This window comes from Lissotriton vulgaris, chromosome 4_1 (assembly GCF_964263255.1).
Source record: "Lissotriton vulgaris chromosome 4_1, aLisVul1.2, whole genome shotgun sequence".
NCBI lineage: Eukaryota > Metazoa > Chordata > Amphibia > Caudata > Salamandridae > Lissotriton > Lissotriton vulgaris.
Window position 1 is genome coordinate 235,631,337 of NC_141691.1, and position 20,570 is coordinate 235,651,906.

Consider the following 20,570-nt stretch of genomic DNA (forward strand, 5'->3'; position numbering starts at 1 on the left):
TCGATAATTCTCGCTTCGGAGTCTGCTCGAATCACGGGTTCACACTCTGCAACTCCGGGCAATAGCTTGCTTAATCTCCACTATGGCCCCCCACGGCGGGATGCCTGGCTTTCACCTTGAGGGTGCCCAGTATGGGTTATCTCACAGGGAAAAACCAGAACGGGTTCCCAAAGCAAGCGCTTAGAGACCATTGGTGATAATGCGCTATATAAATATAAATTACATAGTGTAGACCTCTCACACCGGTCTGTTTATCTTTGATGGTCTCATAGCAGGCAGGTTCACTGAAGCTGACAATAGGTCTGGGCCATCAGTACATTTGTAAGCCCTTGTTTAGGTGAACTGAGGACTTTCCATTGATGCCCGTGTGGATAAAGCACCTTGAACAGCACCCTCTGCCTGACTGGTAGCCAATAAAATTTTCGTAATAATGGGGATTTGTGTTCTGTTTGAAGTGTATTGGTGATGAGGTAGACTGCTTGATTTTGAGCACTTTGGAGCATTGTCTTCTTTGGGTCACCTCCAGTGCTTTATTTCAGCCGGAGGATTCCAGTGCTCGGCACCAGCACTTAATGGTCAACACTCGACGCTTATGACAGTCTGCCACAAGGTACTGATGTCTGGCTAATTTAGGTCTGACTACAATAAGCAGGGCACAAGTCCTATAAATAGAAGTGGGGGGATGCTCCAAGTTAGGTGGTGTCACAGGAAGTGGCGCCACGGCAGGAAGTGACCTCACAAAAAGATGTCCCCTCTTATTACAGGGAGACATGCTTCACTTGGGGGGCCATGTTAACACACAGTGGAATGTAGTGTCATTATCTGTGTGTTTTTGTGAGCGATTCTGTCAAAAACTCTGTGAATCGTCCTGGCAAGGTTACACGGCGATGGGGGCAGGTACAATTCAGCTGCAATTCAGCTCTCCCAAAATTGACAGTAGATTCACCAGATCAGGCGCTGGCCAATGGCCACAGTTCACTCTTTCCTAAGGGGCCTTCGTGTAGCCTATTACACCCGCTACCACCATGTGCCCCCTGGCAGCTGCCATGCTCCTTCCCAGTGAAATCCATGACCCGCCATACTTAGTGGTAAAAGTATACGCACCTCCAAGAGGGGAATCTTGAAAGCCTCGGCGATCTTTCCTTGCAGCTCCTTCACGTTGGTGAAGCCCTCAATGCGGCCAGCTATTGGGAAGGGGGGACGGCGTCCACCCGGTAAAATAAGTGGGGGGACGCCGTACACCCCCGTGGCACCCGAACTCGAGCCCTGACAATAACAGTTCATTATTAGCTGAATATACATTAAAAATTACTATTACCTGTCACCCAAGACATTCTTATATTTTTTGGGGTCTGGAATAGTCCGAATTTTCATACTTGTATGAGTGGGATGGTTAGTAGTTGTGTTGTTTCTATCATTGGCAGAATAGCAGTGGCAATGTGTGGTGCAAATTGCAGTGGCTTCCGGACGAGAGCCCTGGCTTTTGTACTTTTTTCTTTCATTTTTTCCCATTTTCTTTTTTTTTTACTCCTAGCACATTCAACAGCTATTATGATGGGGCAGGTGAAGGTGGTGTGTCTGGAGGGTAGGGAGTACAGTCCGTTGTGGGGCACATGCCCTTTCCAGAGGTACCATTGATGGTGCACTTTAGACTGAAGATGGTGAGGGTACACAGTTCTTCCTCTTTGAAACAATATTCAGTGTCTTTGTGAGTAGTCCTACTTAGAAGATCTTGCCGTCGTTTCGATGGCATTTTACAATTATAAGAACCAGGACCATCTTGCGAAGCCTGGACTGGAATGACAGTATGCCATGATTAGCATAGTCATCCCATGATCATTTTACATGAAAGAAAGACCACATTCACCCGCATTTCCACTGAGAGTGGTCTTCCCCCTGCCCTGAGTCCCCATGTAAATGAAAGGAAAAGGCACCCACACAAATTTTCCTTGAACAAACTGATTGTCACAAATGTGTAAGTAAACTTCTGGGATTAGCCCCAAATGACCTCATTACGAGTCAAAGAGTGCAGCATCCCTGGGTTTGGGAATACACTCGGTAAAATCAAATGTCCAGAGAAAAGGACCTGGGATCTGGAACCATATGTAATGATGGACCTCGAAAACCCAGGTCTGACATCCTATACTTGTGATGCCCAGTAATTGGGAGGGGGTACGCCAGCCAGAATCATTAAGTCTGTGGTGATATCGCCTCCTCACATTACTAAACATTTCTTAATGAAGTGAGTACTTAGCCTGTTTTAGAAAAAAATGCACAATGTTAGATCAAGCTTGTGCTTGCAGTGATCGAAAACATTAGCCTTTACAAATCTACCCTTAAATAACTTCTCAACATGTTTAGATGGCTTGAAGAGCTCTCTTCTGGAGAAATACAAGCATCAGATGTAATGTACCCCTCGAGCATTAGCTGCGGAAATGTGGGGAAACATTTCATCGAAAATACCACTTATGAGAATGTACGTAGTGTTAAATCTTCAAAAACAGTAGAGCATGATATGCACCCCACCTCTTTTTCTCCTGGAAGTAGGAGGACGTGGCATTCAAGAGGGTTCTAATTCTTCGCCCAGACGTGTATTGATAGAACGATTTTAGCACTGGTGGTTTTTAGAGCAGATCGGGTTTTACGTGCATAAAGGGAGGCAAGCTAAAACAGAGCAAGCATTTGACTTAGGAAAGTAGAATTCAAAGGACGGATGAGACCTATCTACCTAAGAGAGAAAAAACTTTCTTACACTAACACGATGACTAAATTCTCATAGAAAAAACCTCTGAACAAAAAAAAAAAACAACAAAAAAAACGTTATAACTTCTTTGAGATTTCTAATTTTTCTCAGAAATATATTTCTGCATCAATGAAAACAATTTAATATTTGATTCATTTGTATCTCAGCTTTGCCCATATTATATACGTCCTTGCAAGTGCTTCCATGCTGGATCAATTACTAGATTTTGAAAACGCCGATACTTCTAACTGCATAATTTATATTTTCTGATTGTCTTCGTGTATTTTTTAGCAGAAAACATGAAGTAAAGGGAAGTTTCGTAGTACTTTTTCTCTTGCAGCTCACATCGTTCTCGTGACTGCAGGTTTTACACGTGCCACATGAGTAGGGGTGGGGCCAGCGGAATGAAAATGGTGACTTTAGCGAAGCTTTCCTTCATGAGAATTGTATTAACACCATCCTTGGTGAGAGTGAATTACCTTGCGTACCTTTCCCATGTGACATGCCCATTGTCAGTTGCAAGACTTTTATGCTTGAACCACCTCTCCTGAGAGAAAGGTACAAGGTTGGCGTAGGCTAAAGTGAAACAGGAAATGACAGGAGCTACCGGAAGTCCATTGAATGGGATACACGCAAGATTTAGCCCATTATGGGACCTACACAAACCTGCTGTATTTCTCTATACTATATACAGAAAAAGCTGAACAACAGATACTTATGCACAGTGGCGGCTCCTCTGCTATGGCGGAGGAGCGTCGACTCCCCGCCAGCCTCAAGAAGGGTAAAATAAAACTATTTAAAACAGGTTTATTATAGTTTTCTTTCTCTTCACATGAATGTGTCTGGGCGGCGAGGCCGGCTCGGGCCGTCATGGAAGGGGAGTGGTGGACACTGCTAGAAGTGTGCATGTTGGCTTGGTCAGCCGTTTTAGGACGGTCAAACCGACATGCGCACTGAGCTGTCTTCAACCCGAGCTGCGTTGCTGGGTTGGAGAGAGCAGGCACATGCTCCCAGTCTCCTTGAGAGTGTACATCCAGGCCACTCTGGCCAATACTGGCGCTGCATTCATGGATTGGCCGCAGGGGAGTCTGGGACCCTATGCTGCAGTGAGAAGCAGGAGGTGTCAGGTAAGTAATTGTTTTTTCTTTTGTTTTGTGTTTTATTCGTCGCCCCCAGCTCCCACCCCGCCTGCCACTCTGCCCGGACGCCAACCACTACTGCTTATGCAGTGCAAACCATGGAACCACAGCTTGACAGAGTAAAGGCATAAAAATAGTAATGTCAATTCAGGATTCTCCTATAGAAAAAGATCATGAATTTCTAAATGCTGTAGTGGAGAGTGAGAAAGAAGAACAACTTGTTCGGATAAGTAAAATCTAGATTTCCAGAACATACGTTTTTGTTGGGAGTATAGAATCTATTAGGTCTGGGATTAGTCAATACCTTTTAATTTTATTAATATTAAATGTTTATAATACATTTACTTTTAGGGGCTTTCATACAGCCCTCTTCATACATTGGTCTGTGGTTCTGTCATTCAAATTTTTCACATCCCCCCGCCCCCACTGCAGCAAACAGCATATAGCAGTCTGTCAACCCACTTCAGCCATTGGCTAACTCCACTCTCAGTGATGAGTTTCAGCTCTTTCGTACAGAGCGCTTCCACAGAAAAGTAGTTCCCTTTAGTGCCAGGAGCTACTATGCAAATGGTCTTTCAGAGACCAAATTATTTTTGCTTTTAGAAATTGCTTTCTTTTTTTTAAACTGGTAAGGGCCCTGCAGTAAAGCTTCAGAAAACGATTTAAAAAAAGCACTGACAATGCCAAAAGGCTAGCAGCCATTACCAGCTCTATTGCTTTAACAATGATTGCTTTGCCACTCTTTGATGTTAATAAAGTGGAGCATTGCAAAGTACAACTTTATTGGCCACTGTTAATGATACATGATGAATCTGGGCCAAAACCTTCAGCCTATTACCTTTCTTCTGTGTGGGGGGGTGTATTGCCCACTCAAGGAGTCATTTTTGGCATTACTATTTTGAAATTTTGAACGCATTGACTTTACCAATTATTCTTTTGCATGTATCCCAGCAAGGGACAGATTAATAATCTAATTTTGACTTCGCATTTACTTGTGTAGTAGAAACCCTATGCTTTTTTATCTGGAAGGGACAGGTATTGAGGGGTTGTTTGATGTAGCGGCTTTATCTGAAACAAAACTAACCCTATTTTGCCCTAATTAGAGACAATTTTCACTCATAAACAATTAATACTATTGCCAGGGTAAAGCCGTCAAACTATTTCAATTACATTGTTCCTGGAAATATTGCTAAAGATTTGAATCAGATAAAGCCTATTTTACTGGATATGTTTTGTGAATTCCTCTGTTAATCCAGAATGTGTTAAAATTAGCCATGGCTGATTCACCCCTGAAGAGACCCACCCTGAAATGATGCAAGTGACCTTAGTAACTTCGACTTTGTAACAAGTTCATCTTTCCTAGAGCTGATTGTATGTAACGTTTCTACTCAACTGTCTCAGCGTAAGTTGGATAACAATATATTTTCCCATTCTTAGCCGTGCCTCTCAAGGTACTCTTCCCGTCTTATCCATGCTAATCATGGCATACTTCCTTTTGTGTCCAGTCTTCTCAAGATGGCCCTGGTTCTTACAATTGTAATATGCCTTCTAAACGACGGCAAGATCTTCTAAGTAGGACTACTCACAAAGACACTGAATATGGTTTCAAAGAGTCAGAACTATGTACCTACTCCATCCTCAGTCTAATGTGCACCATCAATGGTACCTCTAGAATGTAACAGATGCACGTGTGCCACTATAATATGGATTGTTTCCATTGAACAGGGGAGAGAGCAGGGCCTGGTGAAGGCAGTAAACATGGGCCCTACATCAACTCGGTTCAGTGGATAAACTTTAACAAGTAACATGACTGACTTCATGTCTTCTGCATAATTAAGAGGTAGAAATGGAAACATACCCATCGGTATTCTTCTGTTCTGCAAGTTTCAGTTTTTGTAGAGTCTCATAGTATGTGCTTTGCCAATTGCCTTTGGCAGTCCCTGGTGCTGGTGGCAGAAATGGAAAGGGTAGCTTTTGAGATTGCTATTAAAGGCTAATTCCTTCGTGGATAAGAGCCTCTGCATCCACCACTTCCCCTGGCCAACCACAAACTATGTACATGATTGTCTTGTGGGTGTGCACACATAACTCAAGTCGCACACCTGCAGAATAATCCAATGCAAATAACTTTTTACAGTCCAAGGGGCAATTGTCATGAGGGACCATTGAGTTTGAAGATGGTATGTTTGAAACCTAGTTTAAATATGCTGGTAGCAGATTGTGGGTTTGAGCGCTTGACTGAATTTGGAGAAGGTCCGGCATTTTCAAGCTAAAGTACAGCTAGGGGTGTAGAGTAAACTTTTTGGTTGTTCACATTGTACAAACGGCTTGATTTGAGTCGGGTGCGGGAAATCTGAGACACTTCATCAGGTTGAAGACCGTTTCAAGGGAACTAAGTTAGATTTAGAAGAGTATTAAGAGAAGGTTGTTGCAGTAGTCAATATTACTGAGGATGAGATCGATAATGTGATAAATTAGGTTTTTGATAGAGTGGTGTTTGAAGAATCTGAGGAGGTGATAGTGGGCAGACTTGGTAAGTGATTTGACAAAGATGATAAGCTTCATAAAGCAGACAATGAAATGGTTTTAGGGATATTACAACTCAATAGGAGGTAATGTTACTTAGGAAGGCTGTTGCAAGGAAGAATATGAGGTGGCAAATAAACGTGCACCTTGTAAAAGCAACAAAAAAAGTAGCCGATTTTTTATCATATGTTGATTTCCTGATATTGATGATGAAAATGTCAAATCTAATATAAACTTTATAGTTTTATAATAGATACAATTAATTTTTTCTATTAAATTATTGTTAATTATTAATTATCAGCTGGTTAACTCATTATCCCTCCACCCCAAATAAATTGTGAAATCAGCTCAGAGTGATGGCTACTTCTTACAAGTCCTGAAAATTCCTATGATGGGATTTAATGATAGATGTATTGCGGCACAGAACTTTACATTTAATTCAGCGATTGACCAAATCTTTTGCATTTGCTGTATTCTCACATTCTCCCCTATAATATAAAACCTTCTTACTAATGTATTTACTCATGTAATGCATGCAAAATACCTGACGATAGTTAGCATTCTGAAACGGTGCTAGAAAATGTCACACTGACAGATGGATTAATAAAACAACAATTATCTAGGAATTTTTAGGAGGGTAACAGAGATTGTTCATTTCCAACATGAAGGGGCGGTTCAATAAATAGCCTGTGTTCTCGAACCAAAAACTTCTGGGTACCTTATGGCTTACATTCTATTTGGGGGACAATTAAAAGAGAAGGATTTTCTACTAAGATAATACGTTTTTTTGGCACTCAATAAGTTAGGGCTAGATGTTTTAAGGCTTTTTTGCAGTCTCAAAGGGTCCACTCAGCAAAATCGGACAATTTGTTTCTGCTAAATGGCCCTTTTATATGCATCAAATCTAAATTGTAACTATATACCGAAACAATATTTTGAAGGGGCGTGTTTGGGCCTCTTCCAAATAGCAATTCAAATTGGATGTACTAATGTTTTTAAATCAAAATCTGAATGCAAAGTTTTAATACTTTACAGGCTACTGAAAAAAAGATGTACACCATTTACAAATGGGAAGGAACCAATAAGAGACCCCTTCCCATTTGTGAATGTTGACAAAAACATTTTTAAGAATAGTCACTGGTCCCATGGGCCACTGCCATTGCTACTTTTCAAAAAAAGTTTGTTAAACTTTGCATTTTTTTCAAAGGCATCACATTTTGGAAAAACAGGCTGTGTTAAAAAACAATTGCTTTATTTAAAATCAACCATAGACATGGTGGTCTGCTGACTCCAGCAGGTTACTAACTCTGTAATCACAGAGAATCATAGTCGGTGGTAATTTGCAACTTTCCTCATTAATATTCATGAGGTATGGCAAATTGAGACCCACTACGATTTGGTATTTTGTGAACAGATACAGGTCAGCTCACAAAATGCTACACTGGGGCAAAAGTACTGGTGAAAAAATATGACCACTTTTTGTAATCAGTGTTTAGTATATCTAGTCCTTCGTGCCTTTTAGGGAGAGTCAGACTTTGAAAGTTCGGCCTAACTTTATAGGTCACAAGTACATGCTGTTTTTGCAGATGTGAATCATGATCTAGGGTACACAGACGAACGAATAAGGTGATTTACAGAATGTTTAAGTTGTTTCCCATCATGCCAACTATGTTTTGGGAACAACATTATGTTTAACTTTCCCATTGTCCAAATCAGAGTTGGTCCAGTCTTCTCCAACAACTTTGTTGAGTTGACATCGCTCAAACAGGCACTCTTTGATGACATAATTGCTTTAAGGTACAAGACATATATCTGCATACAATAAAACACACATTTCTATATGGTATGCAAACTTATATGCACCCTTATTTGGAGGAATGGGAAGAGCGTGAATCTAGAAACATTACTTCCATCATGGACATGTTGATTTTTAGGCTACTTTCTTCTATACAATCCGTGACCTTGTGTTTGGTATAGCACACCTGAAATTAATCGTTAGACGAACTATGCCAGGATAAATCTGAGTGTAACAAGAATAGGGAGGGAGGGTCATTGCTTCTGATATATCAATTGGAGGCGTGCTCTGATCTAGGCATTGGAAGGTGTGTGTGACAATTCGAACAATGTGAAGGACTCCAAAGTTGACTAATGTCAGAATAAGTGGTCACAGCTAATTTTCTAAACGATCTATCGGTGAGGCATGTGCAACAGTGTTAAAAATCTCCGGGGTCTAGCATGATCAGTCCGTCATTACCAGGTATTCTGAGGGTGAAACTGTTAACGAACTAAAAGAAGGCCAGTAATAGAAGGCAAACTCATTTTTACAATCTCCACCCTAACCATTGTAATCCTGCAATTGAAAGTGACTTGTTGCTTTCTTAAGTAAAGAATGAAAACTGTGTCTGAAGTTAGTTAGCTGTTAATTGTCTGTGTAAATTGGGGCCAGAATGTGTCTTAGTAACTAAAACTAAAAGATGGTCTTCCAGTTTGCACTCAAAAGTTTTAAGAATGTAAAGGCAGACTCTAACACAGTATGAGAAGATAAACAGAGAGCTAAATTTAAAGGACTCTGTATAGTACACAAGGCTGTTTACGGTCAAGCCCCTGTGTATATTAAACACCGCCTCCAGAGGTATAATTCCACTCGCTCCCTCCGCTCCTCTGCGGATTGCCTGCTAAAAATCCCCCACCTTAACTACTCCACTGAAGGAGGACGAGCCTTCTCAGCCTCTGTTCCCACTCTCTGGAACAAACTCCCAAGACACCTCCTGGCGGAAAGCCGCCTCCTGCCTTTCAGGAAACAACTAAAGACCATTTGTTCGCAGAGGCCTGGACACATCCATCTTGCTAAAATATCTGGCATATCTGTTTTCTTCTTGTAGTGCTTAGAGACCTTCCAATATTAAGCGCTTAACAAATATAAATTAACATAACATAACATAACAAAAGACTGAAAACAGACAGATGTCGATATCTGGATGTAAAAAATACATTTGAGCAGGTGATCCCACCAGCAATAACAAGTCTCTGAAGACCATGCACTTTGTTGAGTAAACTGTGTCTATGTGTGAGGAAGTAATAGCCAAACAAAATTCTGTCAAATTTAGACTCATAGCAGCATATGATCTTAAGGTGACACTCACCAGTCTCTTAGATGGAGGAATGATGGGCCGGAGGAAGGGCTTATTGCAAACTTTTCAAAAAGCACATATGCACAGCTGCACTCATCCCATCCCAATTTTCGTCCCTGTTGCGCTGTCTGATTGTGTATTGCTGTGAGACAAGAACATTTACTACCGCATTAGTGAATATTTAAAATGGCATCATTCTGAGCTCCACCACCCAAATTGCATTTACTAAGTTAAAGAAGATTGAGTATAAAGGAAAGAAGGGCAATTACCTCAAATACAATGCCCACTAAAATATTAATTAATACTAATAGACCATGCTCGCCTTTCTAAAGTATCCGATTGGCCAACAAACTATGAACCTTCCTGTGTTCCAACAATTAATTCAATGGACTCCTTTAGACCACTGTAAAAATATATTGAAATAACCTGTTGAATTGTTTTTTATTTTGCCATACGTATTTAGTCAACCTGACCCTTTTCCTCTTTGATTTCCAGGTAGCCCAGTAAATATCGCCTGCAGAGCATTCTTTGGATTTAGTGGAGAATCCGGCCCAATTATTTACTGGATGAGAGGCGAGAAGTTTATTGAAGAACTGGAAGGCCACATTAAAGAAGGAGTAATCAGGTATGGAAATATATAGAGTCTGGACATATTCTGCCACTTTAGAAAAAGTGCAATTAAGCAAATATGAAATCGTTCGACATCAGGTTTATAGACACAAATTCATGGTACACCTACATTAGGTAATAAGAGTGCATCATAGGTGCATTAAATATACTTCATCCATGATGCCCCCAAACTTGGAAGAAAAAAATGTAAATGCCATGATGATATAATGCATAGAACGTGCAGTAAAATAGGTACGGTAGTCAGTCAACGTGTTTTTGTCTAGTAGAAGATCAGTAGGTTGTTCATAATCATAGTGTAGAGCCTGAGCCCAGAATAGGGAGGGAGGTGGTAATGAAAAGGCTCAGTTACCAATCTAGGAGTGGATAAAGGTTTAGAAAGGAGCCAAAAAGTCGAATAATAAATGACTTTGCTAGTGGGACAAAATCATCTGTTTCAATGTATTTGATGGCTAAATGTCTAGGTCAATAGTAAACAATTTCATTATATACATGTGATCCTATCAGGGGGTGTTCATCTTCCTCAACCAAGTATTTAAAACAGGAGGCGAACCACCTCACTACACATGCAACTTACTGCACAGAGGTTGCCCAGCACCCTTACCACCAAAGCCTCCTTTCATTGAAGCCCTGATTCTCCACTGGAGGGGAGGGGGTTGAGAAGAATTTGTTGGGTATGAGACTTAATGAGATTGCCGATTGGTAATGACATATTTACATCCTCCTCCTCTTTCACATCTGATTAGTGATAAACAACCATCAAAGCCTCAACTGCCATTCACCATTCACTCATCATTTTTTCAGGGTCACAACAATCTTAAATCTGTCATAGTTGAACATAACTCAAAGTACAAAACATGTTGGAGACTTTAGTGGACGGTTAAGAGGAAAGATGATATCTCATGTCCAGCAATATCTAAAAATTGCACTGCACCTCTTAAAGAGAAGCTATCTTCAACTAGTTTAATGACTCAAGGTTTTACCTGGTCACAGCCAATCCAACAACCACACCATCTTTATCACTGTCCTGATCCACCTATTCTATGTCCTATCTAGCTTGGACATAATTTAGTAACATGCTCTCAAAGTGTCTGATATCAAAAACATATACCTAGGGAGGCTTTCACAGGTCTGTGGATATCTAAAGTGTGAAGTTAGAATTTCTGTTGTGTAAGTGGATCAGGAAAAAGAAAAGAGCACATTATCGGCAAACTGTGGGATAAGGGTATATCTTAAAGATGAACCTCCAATTGTGTTACAAAATTGTCTTGTCACCAAGGAATTAAATTATCTCATTGTAGGAACTTTGACTAGAAACCTAGCTTTGTTATTAAGCAGTTTCAAAGTTTTGGCTTAAAAAGAATCACCAACTAAGTCACATAAGAAGAGAGCAATTCCAACAATAAGTCCCAGGAAAGAGAAGTAAAGCCCTCTACTGCCCAAAACAATTGAAAACACTTGGCGAACTGATAAATAAATGAATGGCTCTATAAAAAATGTCTCAATGTCTCCATAAATTCTCAGATGGCCATCACCTGAACTCACATAATGGGTGATTTAATTCCTTAATCAGTTCACCAGATTATTAAATCCAGAATTATATGGGTGTCACCCTAGATAATTCTTGCTCTTTACAGGAATGGAAAGACATCCAGTGGTGGTTGTAGGCCTTAGGAGTACCTTAGCATCTGAATGGCTAAGTGCCTAATGCTAAACCCTTTGTCATGCTTGTCTGTGGAGCAGTAACATTCAACGTCCAGGCTGATAAGAATAAAGTCATAGCCATAGGAGGGTTAGAAGATACCAAGAATAATCACTATTGTTCTATCACCAGTTCCATCACTTGTAGACACTGACCTATCTGCCTCTAACAAGGGACTGCAGTATTAGCTGAATGTCCTTATAGAGTAGTATTCCAAAATATGACGTCCAGAAATTCTTTGTTTCACCCATTAAGAATTTCCCACATATCAAGTCACATATCAACACAGCCACTGACACACCCACTAACACACATACAACCACTAATACAGCCACTCACACACCCAGAAAACTTTTCACACACCTATTCACAAACTCATATAGCCATACACTCACTGACAGACCTACTCACCCATTCACACACCAAGTGACAGATCCATACAGACACCCACACCGATTTACACACTGATACAAATAGTCACACAGCTACTCAGATAAAATATGTTGGTAGTAAAATAAAACATAGATTTAAGTTATGCAGTAGCTCAGTATATATGTTTCAGTGAAAGAAACCTTTAGGAAACACTCACTGGATTATTTAATCAGTGATGTCATCAGTGATGTCATATGAGATGTCATCAGTGATGTCAGTGACCTTGTCATGAATGGTGTAATATGTGAGGCCATATACAATGCATTGTGGGGGCGTAAGTTCTAGTAAGCTCAGGTAACTATAACTTATGAATTTCTATGGTTTCGTGCATGTATAATCTAAGCCTTACTATAACGTCCCTGTGCTCTTTGGTTTTTGCAGTGAATTTCTTAGTTTTTTGCGTTTTTTCCTAACTATAACATCCCTGTAACCTTTGTTTTTTTCAGTGAATTTCTATCAATTAATCAATCAGTATTTATATAGCGCAGCTTATCATCCCGGGGGGTATCCAGGAGCTGAAGTTATAGAGAGCCTTAGTCAAAGAGACAGGTATTGAGTCCCTTTCTGAAGTTGGAGAGTGAATGGGAGTTTCAGAGGTGGAGTGGGAGGTAGCTCTGGAACTTGGCAGCTCGGTAGGTAGAAGGAACAACCCCCACTGCACTTCGGTTGATGCTGGGGACATGTGCAAGGGTGAGGGAGGCAGATCAGAGTTGTCTGGTCAGCTGGTGGAAGGTCAGGCGGTGGTTGATGTAGGAGGGTACGTATTTTAATTGAATTCCCTAACTGTAACCTGTAAAATTTGAGAGTGGATCTGTAGGTGGCTGTAAAGTTTGGTGAGTGGGTGTGTGAGTGGCTATATGGGTGTGTGAGTGGGAACATGAGTGGCTGTATGGGTCAGTGAGTGGGTGTGTGAGTGTTTTGTGAGTGTGTGAGTGGCTGTATGGGTCTGTGAGTGGGTGTGTGAGTAGTTGCATGGGTCTGTGACTGGGCATGTGAGTGCTTGTGTTGGTCTGTGAATGGGTCTGTCAGTGCCTGCATGGGTCTATGAGTATGTGTGAGTGGCTGAGTGGTTGTGAGTCTTCTTGTGTGATCTGTGAGTGGGTGTGTGAGTGGCTGTGTGGGTCTGTCAGTAGGTGTGTGAGTGCCTGAGTAGGTCTGTGAATGGGTGTTTGAGTTCCTTTTTGAGTCTGTGAGTGAGTCTATGAGTAACTACATAGGTCTGTGAGTGGGTGTGTGAATGCCTGTGTGGGACTCTGAATGGGTGTGAAAGTGCCAGCATAGAACTGCGAGTGAGTGTGTGAGTGCCTGTGTGGGTGGGCAAGTGCCTACATGGGTATGTGAGTGGGTATGTGAGTGTTGGACTTTGGCCCTTTTTGCAGGGTTATCCCCAAACATTTTTCTTCTTCCTCCTTATTTTTCCTGACCTGTTGTTGTTGGTTTTAGGACTCTGGGCACTTTACCACTGCTAATCAGTGCTAAAGTGCATATGCTCTATGTGTAACTTGTTATTATGATTGGTTATCCATGATTGTCAATCAAATGCTACTAGTGGCCCTGCAGCACTGATTGTGCCATCCATGAGTAGCCCTGAAAAACTACCTCAGATCTGCCAGCGTAGTGTCTATGCACAGTTGGCGAACTGCCATGTCGACCTGGTAAGTGCACCCACTTGACAAGCCCAAACCTTCCCTTTTCGTACATGTTAGTCACCCCTAAGGGAGGCCCAAGGTACCCCTGTAGGCAGGGTGCTGTGTAAATGAAAGGTAGGGCATTTATTGGTGGGTGTAGCATGTCCAATTTTGTTTTCCACTATTTAAAGGCTATCTTTGCCCAGAGGACAGAATTGGAGTTTATTTGCAACATCTCATAAATATAACTTCCCATTGGAGCAAGATAGAGAAATAAACTTTAGTATGCCTGAACTCAGAATGTTAAAATGCATCTTTTAGTGAAGGTGATTTTGGCATTTTGTGTTTGAAAACACAACTTTAAGAAAGTAGGTATTTTCTTGCTTAGCTATCCGGTGTGCCTCTGCTAGGATGCGTATTGGTTGTCTGGCTGTGGAGTGACAAGGGTTGGAAAGGTCCAGTGGTTCCAGAGAGTCTGGATGAGTCAGGACTGGGCTGGATAGACCTGGGTTGCATTTAGAGTAGGGGGAGGAGGTTTCCTTTCACCTGAATGGACCTGGTCTGCCTTGGACAATGCTGTATTCACCTCCGGCTGGGCAGCTACACTAGAGAGGACAGAACTGGTTTTGGATGGGCACAACTCTATCGGCCTTCAAAGAACAAATGCCTCCTGTTTTGAAGTCTCAGGAACACCAAGACTTCACCCCCAGCTCCCCTGAACTTCTTTGCTAGGAGTTTTGACCAGCCAGGAAGGCCCTATGACTGTCTTGGGCCTCTGGAGATTGTTTCTGCTATTGGGAGCTGCAAAAGCAACGCAACTACAAGAAAACCGAGGCATTACCCTTCTTGCAACAGATTTCTGATGCAACGCCGTGGTGCGAGAAGAATCTCCCCGCATTGTTGCACCGCTGCCGAAAATGACACAGCGCCTATCACCACTGCAAGAACCAGAGCATCGAGGGATCGCACTTGAAGAAATCGACGCTGGTGCATCCTTCGCCAACGCTTCCCGGATTTTCACGCATCGTCCCTGTGCAACAAGGTTTTCCCAACGCATCACCTGCCGATAGGAGTTGTCTCCGAATCAACGCATCGCTTCCCCCTACAGACTGGACCCGATGCAGCACTACCCTGTGCCCAGCGTAACTGTCACAACGCATTCACTAAGGTCTCAGGAAACAATGCATCTCTGTGTTATTGTGTTATTTTATGCTCCCCATCGCTGAGGCCGTTTGGCTTGGTGAATTTTGTGGCAACAACAGGTACTTTGCAAGTGGTCACGTATCTATAGTTTTCTATGAACTCAGTTGCTAAAACATTATTAAAATCATTTTCTTTATACTTGTATGTTGGATGTTTGTCATTTTGATCTTGTTGAGTTTAGATAAAGATACTTAATTTTTTCTAAACTGGTGTGGTGTCCATTTGTGGTGTTATCACTGTATTACTGTGTGTTTTGAGTACAAATACTTAACACACTGCCCTTGGGGGAGGCCAGTCTGCTTGTGCCAAGCTACCCAGGAGGTGAGCAGGTTTTATCTAAAGCGTGTATCCCCATTACCCTGACTAGAATCAAGGGTCCCCCTTTGGACTCGATAATTCTCGCCTTGGTGCCTACTCGAATCATGGGTTCACACTCTGCAACTCTGGGCAATAGCTTGCTTAATCTCCACTACGGCCCTACCGCCATGGGATGCCTGGTCTTCACCTTGGGGATGCCCAGTAGGGGTTATCTCACAGGGAAAGCCAGGAAGGGTTCCCAAAGCAAGCGCTAAGAGACCTGTCGGTGATTTGGCGCTATATAAATCGAAATTAACATAACATAACATAACATAACAAAAACCCTCAGGTGATGATCTTCCCTGAATATATCATTGCTGTGTAACATCAACAGTCTTGCTTCATACAAGTGAAGAAAAAACTTTGGTCTCACAGCCTAAAATATGCACTTCTGTATCTGGTGAAGCTTCATGTGGTTGCTAATCACTGTAACTTCTTCTTCACTGAACGGAGGTGGCGTGGGATTGGCCGGAGACAAATCATTTGACAGAAGGTGTGTCACTATTGGCTTGGCCAGTTGGCACCTCAAAACTTCAATGCCCCAGCTCGAACAGACATACCACACAATAAATTATTAACAAATAAATGTTAATTGTTAATTGTTTATTTTAAATATGCAACTTATGGACTAGGTATTTTATTGTTATATTTTAGGTGTGGACTGGGTTGTTTGTAGGTGTACAGGTGGGAAGTTAATTAACACTTGAATAACAATTAGTAATTAATTGACAAATAACCTTTTTGGAATAATAATTATGTAAATTAATGAATTGTTTTTCGTTTTTGAAATTAGTTTTTTTACATAATATTTTTGTTTATTAAGAGTTTAATATTTTTCTACATTCATGAGGTTGCTAAAACGATAGATTTTTTTATATGCGGAGACTCCGCACTAATAAAGATAATACTCAGAAATCCCTTTGTGATTAGCAAACAATCGTAAACTTGCACAAAAATGTAAGTTCAGCTTTCTGAATGAGGTCCACAGCTAAGATCTGGTGAGCCTCAAAATCAGGGATGATCTTTCTATCTAGTAATATGAAAAATGTGTTTATTTGGGCAACTCCTAGTTTATTTGTGAGGTATTTATTTCCATTAGTAATGACTGTGTTTCTGGTGTCTTTTTGTCTTTTAATGTAAAATCTTCCGCTCATTAGCTACATAGTCCATGAGTGCGGTACTAGATGAATAATGCTTACCTTTGCTATGACTTTTGGAACCTCTGAGAGTTCATTTTGTTCTGCCTGGTTATGGAAAGTAGAAAAGAGGACTCCTAGCCACAACCTCCAACCCCAATCTTTTTTTGTTTTGAATCGCTAATTCTTTTTACCTCTACTGTGAGTGAGTCTCCCTAATGGAGTTACACTCCCTGTGAGCTTTTGTTAATAAAGTTTTTTAGCTGGCACTGTCAGTGCCTACCTGTTAGAATTAGGAAAATTAATATGCATAGCTATGGTAAACAGCACCCAGCAGGTCATGTGTGACATGTTTACTCACATGTCACACATGACCTGTGAGTAAACATGTGCTTATGTAAAAATGTACGGTTTCCAGCAAACTTTCCATGCTGGGCTTTCCGACATAGAAAGCCTGTCAGATACCTAGCAGGGCCCCCATCTGTTTGCCGCCTCTAGTTTGATGGCCGAGATCCCTGCACCATGTGAGAGACAACCCTGTCCTGCGGTGTAGGAATAAACACAACATCCCATTTCCTTATGGGAGCTTATGGTACGGCTGGTTTACGGCCATAACATATGGTCCCATAGGGAAAAGTGAGTATTCGACCGCACCATGTGCGGTCGCATCGCAATTAGGCAGTCGGTACTGCTGAGCGGAGATGGTTCGGTCCAGTTTCTGCGACGTAATAAGCCTGTTAGTCTCGAGTTGAATAGATGGATTAACTCCTTCAATATGGTCACTTGTTTACCGTTGGGCCTGAAGAGGCCCACAGAAAGGGAATAGGCCGAAATGCGCCAACCTTTATTTTCACTAGAAGAGCCAACACAAGATGGACTTTGTTGGTAACATTTGAGAGTAAGAGGTTCGAAGAAACGCATACTTGGTCTGAAACCTGTTTTCACTCTGGGTACCTCTAGGTATATGACAGACTTTAAGTAGTTAGATACACTACCTGTTGTTTATGAAATTGCTGGGATTGGTGAGAAATGACCCATTTAATTATTTTGTTATGATTACATTTTATGTAATGTATGTGTGAGAGAATGTTTCATTTTTTGTATTGTGTTTTGATGAATAATGGAGCAAAATATAATATATGTCTATTGTAATAACATATATTTTGTAAATACGCTGGTTAAACTTAGTTGTGTGACGAATATTCTTTTAGAGCTATGCTGACGGCACAGGATGTCCTGCATCCAAATTAGTTATGTTTTATAAGATTGTCGACCCAAATGATATATCCTCACGCTCCTCGCTATATGAACTCAGAACCCTTTGTAACAGTAATTCATCAGGCCCTAGAGGCGAAGAACATTTCGACTGAAGCTGAAGAGGTAAAAGCCCTACTTTATGGAGATTATATTTTTCTTCTCTTGTCCCATCCTCGCACCTCAAAAGTGTGCAGCGCTCTCTATATCAAGATCTGCTAATAATTTGTGCATTCACTACTATAATATGAGATAGTTTTCTGCAAGGCTCCACTATTTGGGTATAAGAATAAATATGGTTCTTCCCTGCATGTTGGAAGACAACCTCCTCCCATTGATAGAACACACAAAGTGGTATTTCCTGAGATTGTCACACCTTAACCTTTCCCTTTGGGAGAAAGAGCAGGCTATTAAACAATGGTAGCTCCCAGTCTCTTTGCCATGATTCCTCTTTGGGTACTTATTAAACTCCTGGTTGGCTTCTGGGCAGATATGAGCTCCTACATTTTGAATGGGTGCAAACTGAGGCTGAGTGCTGAAACGTTTCAAACACTCACCCCCAGGATGCTTGTTTCTGATCCAGGAAGGTCCCGTCTTGGCAGTTAGGGCTGGACTGTTCCCATGGGGACTAGGGACAAGACTGATTTGCATATGGCTGGATCCAAACTGGGGTGACATGGTGAGCAAAAGAATAATGGATTTAACCCAGATCTCTTCACAGGGGGTGAGTGTTTGAAATGTTTCAGCACTCTGTCCATCATCTAGTCGTGTTTACTATTGCCAGTGATGGCCCAGGTCTCCCTGGTGAAAATGGAAGTGCTGTTACTTTTATTGTATTACTTTTCAAGCCTCTTCCTACTAGTCCAAGGTTTCTTCTTCCGAAGCTTCGACTCAGCGGATGTTGCTCTAATTTGGGGGTCGGGCAGGAACCTCTTAGTGCTCTGTACACTGAAACTATCTTTGTTGGTGGGGGACTTGGCCCTTCCGGATTACAAGCGCTACTACTTGGCTTCTCAGCTTCAATGGGTGACTCAGTCGCTTTCTAATGATCCTTGGCAGAAACAGGATTTAGTATGGGCTTTCCCAATTACATATTTTTTCCCGTCTCTACCCCTGTACCGCATCCCTCAGGGATGCTTCACACTGCACTTGAATGCCTCACTAGGGCATATAAGCGTACTTCCACAACTGTACCTTATGCTCCCTGTTAGGGCTTCCTACTTCTACAAGACAGATTCATTTCGGACAGATTTGTCAATTGACTTCTGAATGAGCTGCTTGAATTGCAGGACCTCATGACAACTTGCAGCCTCCCTCTGGGTCAATTCCTTACCTACAAAGATATATATCAGTCTCTAGCTACTCATCTTTTTACTCACCACCTTGTTCCAGCTACCCACGAGGTGTTTCAAAAACTGTATACTATAGGCACTAGCTGCTGCATGGTGAAATGGTTTTATAGGGCTTTCTGGCAGCAGACAAGCCAATCTCACATGAGTCTTTTGTCCATCTGGGAAACAGACCTAGCTAGGCCATTGCACAATGCTGACTGGGTAAAACTCCTGGTTATCCCCATAACGTACTGTGTAATGCACACCTTATGTATAAACAATTCAACATGTTAAATTGGGCCTACCTTATGCTCAGTCAAATAAATAAAGAATTCCTGGTTGCATCTGCACATTGTCTTTGCTGTGCCCTCCTTACTGCTGTTATACGGCATATCCTTTTGTCCCTTCCATCACTTTCTGCATACTGACGGAGAGTTCTCAATCACGACGAGTCACACTTTGCCGGTCTCCATGATGCAATAGTGTTGGGCATATACCCCTGTCCTGACCTAGACAGAGTCACTACTAGGTTCCTTGACCTGGCTCTTCTGTTAGGGATGTGCAATAATACAATCCATTAAAAGAACACTGCACCCCTGGCTATTGAATATTGGACCATAGTTGCACTCTCTTTGTTTTGTTCAGACAGCACATGGAAGAGCGGGCAGGTCTATGGAAATATTTCATAGCCTAAGCATGGGATACCTTGGTTGAGAACTTCAATGAATATACCAAAGATTATGAGTACCCACTGTGAAACACCTCTGCCACACTTCTTGCTGACTCTACTTATCTTTCTATTACTTACTTTGAGGTTGATACACTGTCCCTCTACCACTGGTGATTAAGCGGACATCCAACTTGGATTTAGGGTGGAATGGCTTTTTCTTCCCACTGATCTGTTCTGGCACTGTAGGTCATGATTTCCACATTAACGCCCTGGATGTTGGCGGGGGATTTAGGCAACTAGAATGGGGGGAGGGTTGGGGTTAGTTGCAAAGTAGCATATAATTCGATGTTGTCTTAGTTTATAAAAGAAAACAGCAGGTGTTCTTCTAGCCACATATACTGTCCGGATTAATACCGTCACGTCTCTACATGTTGTTAGTCTATTGTATCTACAACTTACAAAAACGTTAATGCACTGTGTATTCCCTCTGCTTCAATAAAACTATTTTTCTTAAAACATAGTGTAAATATCAAATTTCCAGTCAATTTAAGATTAAATTGCTTTATTAGAGAGTAACTGAAGATACCTCCAGCACAGCTTCACAGCCTACAGATCAACTTCTATAATCAAAAGCTAACATTCCATCCTAGCAACATAGCTAACATTCCAATGATGTCATACACATGTACTC

General features: G+C 41.5%; 1 protein-coding gene across 2 annotated transcripts in view; it reads left to right on the forward strand.

Moving 5' to 3' along the window:
- The window catches only part of IL1RAPL2 (interleukin 1 receptor accessory protein like 2), a 1,345,334-nt gene that overhangs the window by 1,027,441 nt on the left and 297,323 nt on the right, over window positions 1-20,570 (forward strand). The window contains exon 5 of one of the 2 annotated variants that reach the window (XM_086966750.1): window positions 10,039-10,164. In XM_086966750.1, coding sequence (XP_086822876.1) covers window positions 10,039-10,164 — 126 coding nt within the window. Of the gene's footprint in view, window positions 1-10,034; window positions 10,165-20,570 lie in introns of both variants that reach the window. The other variant, XM_086966749.1, reaches the window with a different exon arrangement.